This window comes from Equus quagga, unplaced genomic scaffold, assembly GCF_021613505.1.
Source record: "Equus quagga isolate Etosha38 unplaced genomic scaffold, UCLA_HA_Equagga_1.0 64408_RagTag, whole genome shotgun sequence".
NCBI lineage: Eukaryota > Metazoa > Chordata > Mammalia > Perissodactyla > Equidae > Equus > Equus quagga.
The window spans coordinates 1002-5432 of NW_025800614.1; the positions used below are offsets into that span (position 1 = coordinate 1002).

General features: G+C 43.7%; 1 protein-coding gene across 1 annotated transcript; it reads right to left on the minus strand.

The window, feature by feature from the left end:
- Positions 1–1864: 1864 nt before the first annotated feature.
- Positions 1865–4428, minus strand: LOC124234017 (protein FAM186A-like; the record flags this gene model as incomplete). Its single annotated transcript, XM_046651275.1, has 2 exons — positions 1865–2872; positions 2981–4428. Coding segments are annotated over 2 exons (2456 nt in total), but the record flags the coding sequence as incomplete, so codon positions are not given.
- Between the last annotated feature and the right edge of the window lie 3 nt (positions 4429–4431).

Consider the following 4431-nt stretch of genomic DNA (forward strand, 5'->3'; position numbering starts at 1 on the left):
GTTCGGATCCTGGGTGCAGACCTAGCACCACTTATCAAGCTACGCTGAGGCAACGTCCCATGTACCACAGCTAGCAGGACCCACAACTAAAATATACAACTATGCACTGGGGAGCTTTGGGGAGAAGAAGAAGAAGAAAAAAAAAATGCTTAACCTCCCCCATAATAAAAGTAACGCAAATTAAAGCATGAAATGCCATATTTCATCTATTATATCGGCAATGAACAAAACAATTGGTAGTACTTCATGTTAGTCTTGATGTGGGGAAATACTCTTTCATAATGTTGACCAATATGTAAATTGTTACAACCTCTCTGGAGAACAATTTGACAAAACTTTATCACAATTACAAAGCACTTATCCTTTGATGCAGAAATTCTACTTCTAGGAAGATACACACATACATACTTAGGTATATACAAGATTGTTCATTGAAGTATATTTTTATAATGCAACATCTTGAAAACAACATAGATATCCATTAAAGGTTAAGTAAATTCTGATAAGTCCAAACTTTGTAATACTATGAATCTTTAAATGAGTAAGCAGGCTCTTTATATATTAATACCTAAGTTATCTAATACCTAATATCTAAGTTAAGTTATAAAAGAATCAAACATCATAACTTTGAAGTATATAAAAAGGGAGATAAAAGAGCATATGTACTTTTCTACATATGCAGAAAATATTTCTGGATGGACATACATTGGTAGCCCTGGGAGAGGGGCCTAGTGGCCAGGGATAGGATTATTAGGGGGACTTTTTACTCTACCATTTGTATTTTTTATATTGTACCAGGTGAATATACTACTTGTTTTTCTTAACTTAAATATAACAAAGGGAAAAAGACATAAGGGAACTGAAGAATGACCAGAAACATATTATTTAAAATTCTCAAGTGGATGAAAGTGTTTACATGTAATAACAGATTTAAAAGACTGGGAATAGTCAGTCTGAAAAGAGAAAACCAAAGAGAAGTATAGAATAAAACAGTGTTCAACAAATTTCAGATTATTTAAGCTTTGAAATTGAGTTCTGATTTTATCTTGGATAAGCCTTTCTTTTGCACCTTGTTGTTCCAATTCTTAGTTCCCAAATGAATTCAGTCCTCAAAAATGTAAATTTCATGAGAACAGGGTACTTTGTTTTATTCACTGCTGTATCCCTAGCACCTAGAACAACACTTGGCACATAGGAGGCATCCAATAAATACTTGTTGTTGTTGAATAAATGACATATTTGTTCCTATAATTAGTAATAACTTTTTCTATTATAGGTTTTATTTTGGCATCTTATAATTTTAGTTTGGAAATCTTTCCCAAAAATAATAGATTGGTAACCTCAAACACAAATGCTAAGGATGGCAGGCCAATTGTCTCCTTCCCTGACCTATTTCTGATATTTGCAATTTTTAAAAATGAGGACCAGGACCTGTTTCCTCCAGGTCACTCCAGCAGCAAAGTTGCCATGGTAACACCTCATACATAACTTGCCATCTCCCATTTAAGTTTATACATCTTCTGGTGAACCCAAAAATATGAAAGAAATTCAGAATAACTGAAAGCATCTCTAAACTTTTGAAGTTGATGTTTTGGAGATCAACGATGATCCACAAAATACATCTTAGCATCTCTGCTAGAAGTCTAACTGGATGAAATGGATCATGTTATATGACATTTCTTATTTCCCAAAAGATGTATCTCCTTTTGCTATCTTAAATAGGCTTCTATCCCACAGACCTTCTATAGGAGAATCTTTTAGAACATCTGATCTGACAAATATGTATATACTTTTAGGGCAATGAGAGAGGATATTTGAAATCAGGACTAAACCAGAAAACTAGACATACAATAGTTACATCTACCTTGCACGCTGGATGAGCCTATAGGCAATGTACTTGCGAAATAGGTATCCCAGCCGAACTTTGTCCGTGTGAAGTGTTTCAATTATGAGATCCCTAGCTGTTGTGTGTAGCTCTGAAGGGAGTCCAGAAGCTTTTGTGGCCTGATTTAAGAGTATCAAGTTCTTCCTCTGAGCCTCCACATCAACAAAATACCTCTGCTCTTTGAGCTCTTGGGGAGAGGAAGAGGGCACCATCGTCTTGGGTTTCTTGGTACCTGAAACTGAAGTCAGCATCCAGGACTTGTCTATCGGAGGAAATCGGGATTTCTGGTCCCATTCAGTAGGTGAGATCTGTGATGTTTTGGGTAGTTGAGCAGTAAGAGAAGGTAGTGATGGTATAGGCTTCATGAGAGTGGGAAGAACCCCCTCATCAATGTAAGAAGTTTGTGATTTTGGTGTCCTATAATTGGTGAGATAAGACTGAAATGTTCTAAATTGTTCCATGGCACGAGGATCATGGCGTATCTGCATTTTTTCGGAAGTGTCAGAGACCTCTGATATTTGGAGCTTCTTAATGGTGAAAGGGGCTTGCTTCATCTTGACATTTGGAGCACTGGGATGGGCCAATGCTGATTTAGATTTCAGAGAAGAAATAATTGCCAATCTTTCCTTACTTTTCTTAGAGACAGAAGAGGATGGATCTTTCTGGGGCTTTCCAGGGGTTGAGGGGACCCATAGTGTTGGGGGATGCCCAGGGGGAGGGGGGATCCATAGTGGAGAAGCTTGCCTAGGAAGAGTCCATGGTGCCAGATGCTGTCCAAGGGTATAAGGGGCTTGTAGATAGGGATATTGCTCATGGGTGACAGGGGGCTGGAGTGCCTGGGGCTGCTCAGATTGGGTTAAGGGTCCAGATTCCAGGAGCTCCTCATGGGTGGAAGAGGCCTCGGGAACCATGGGCTTCCCAGGAGAGAGATCCGAGAGATTGGGAATCTGTCCAGAGGTAGGTGGGACTCCAGATATAAGTGGCTGCCTGGCAACAAAAGGGGCCTTCATTATCAGAGGTGACTGGGAAATCAGAGCGTCCCTAGATGTGAAGAACTCCCTGGAGCTAAGAAGGTCCTTTAATGCAAGGAGCTGCCCTGAACTGGGCTGGACCCCAGGTATTGAGAGCTTCCTAGGAGTGGGAGGGACCTCTGGTGTTAAGAACTGCACAGGGGTGGATTCATCCTTAGAAACCTGGATCTGTCTAGAAGAAGGAAAAGTCTGTGGTGCCAGGAGGTTCCCAGAGTCAGAAAGGATCCTCATTCCTTGGCGTTGGGTAAGGGCTTGGGTGGGAGGAAATTTTGATATCTGCAAAAGAGTTGAAGGGACCTCAAATATAGAGGACTTCTCAACAATGGGAGCAGATGATGCTGGGAACTGCCTAGGTCTTGATGTAATGGATTTCCCAGAGGGGAGAGAAGCCTTTGATTCTTGAAATGGTCTTAGAGTGGAAGGAACCAATGTCAGGGACTGCTTAGAAATGCAAAGAGCACTTGGTGTGACGGATTTATCAGTACTAGAAAAGATCCCAGCTTCCTGGGTATGTCCTGGAGGAGGACCAGTCCAGAGTTGCGAGGGCTGCTCATTAAGGAGAGGAGCTCTTGATTTTAGGTCCTGCTCAGACATGAGAGTTGTACCCATGGGCTGGGCCTGTCCTGGAGTGAAGGGGGCTCCCAAAGGTTGGACTTGCTCAGGAGTGAGGGGAGATCCTAAGGTATGGACTGTATCTGAGGTGAGAGGGACTCCTGATTCCCAGTACTGCTCTGGAGAGAGAGAAAACCCCAGTGCTTGAGCCCATTCTAAGGTGATAGGGGCCCCCAAAGCCCAGGTCTCTTCAGGGGTAAGAGTGACAGCTGACACCCAGGCATTTTCTGGAGTGGTGGGGACTCCCAATTCCTGGGCTGCATCCAGAGTGGAAGGAGTCCCCAGTGTCTGAGCCTTCTCATGGGAGGGAGTAACCCCTAATGCTTGAATCTGCTTAAGAATATGAGTGTTTGATACTTCTTGAACTACTTCTGGAGTGATAGGGACCCCCAGTTTCCAGGCCTGTCCTGAAGTGAGAGGGGTCTTTACTGCCCGAGCCTGGTCAAGGCTAAGAGGGACCCTCAATGCTCGTGTCTGCTCAGGGGTGAGGGTAATATCTACTGCCTGGGCTTGTTCATGGGCACGTGTGATACCCAAAGTCCGACCTTTCTCAGGAGTGAGAGTAAACACCAGTGCCTCTGCCTGTTCTGGAATGAGAAGGTCCTGCAGTGACTGGGCCTGCTCAGGAGTGAGAGAGACCTCCAATGACTGAGCCTGTTCAGAAGTGAGAGGAGGTGCCAGTGCCTGAACTTGCTCAGGGGTGAGTGTGACTCCCAAACTCTGGGATTTCTCAGGGGTGAGGGTGACTACCAATGCCTTGAACTGTTCAGAAGTAGGGGGCTTGCCCTGTGCCGGGGCTGGCTGAGGGGTGACACTGATCCCCAATGCCTGTGCCTGCTGAGGGGTGAGAGTGATTCCCAGTGCCTGGGCCTGCTCAGGGGTGAGAGTGATGCCCAGTGCCTG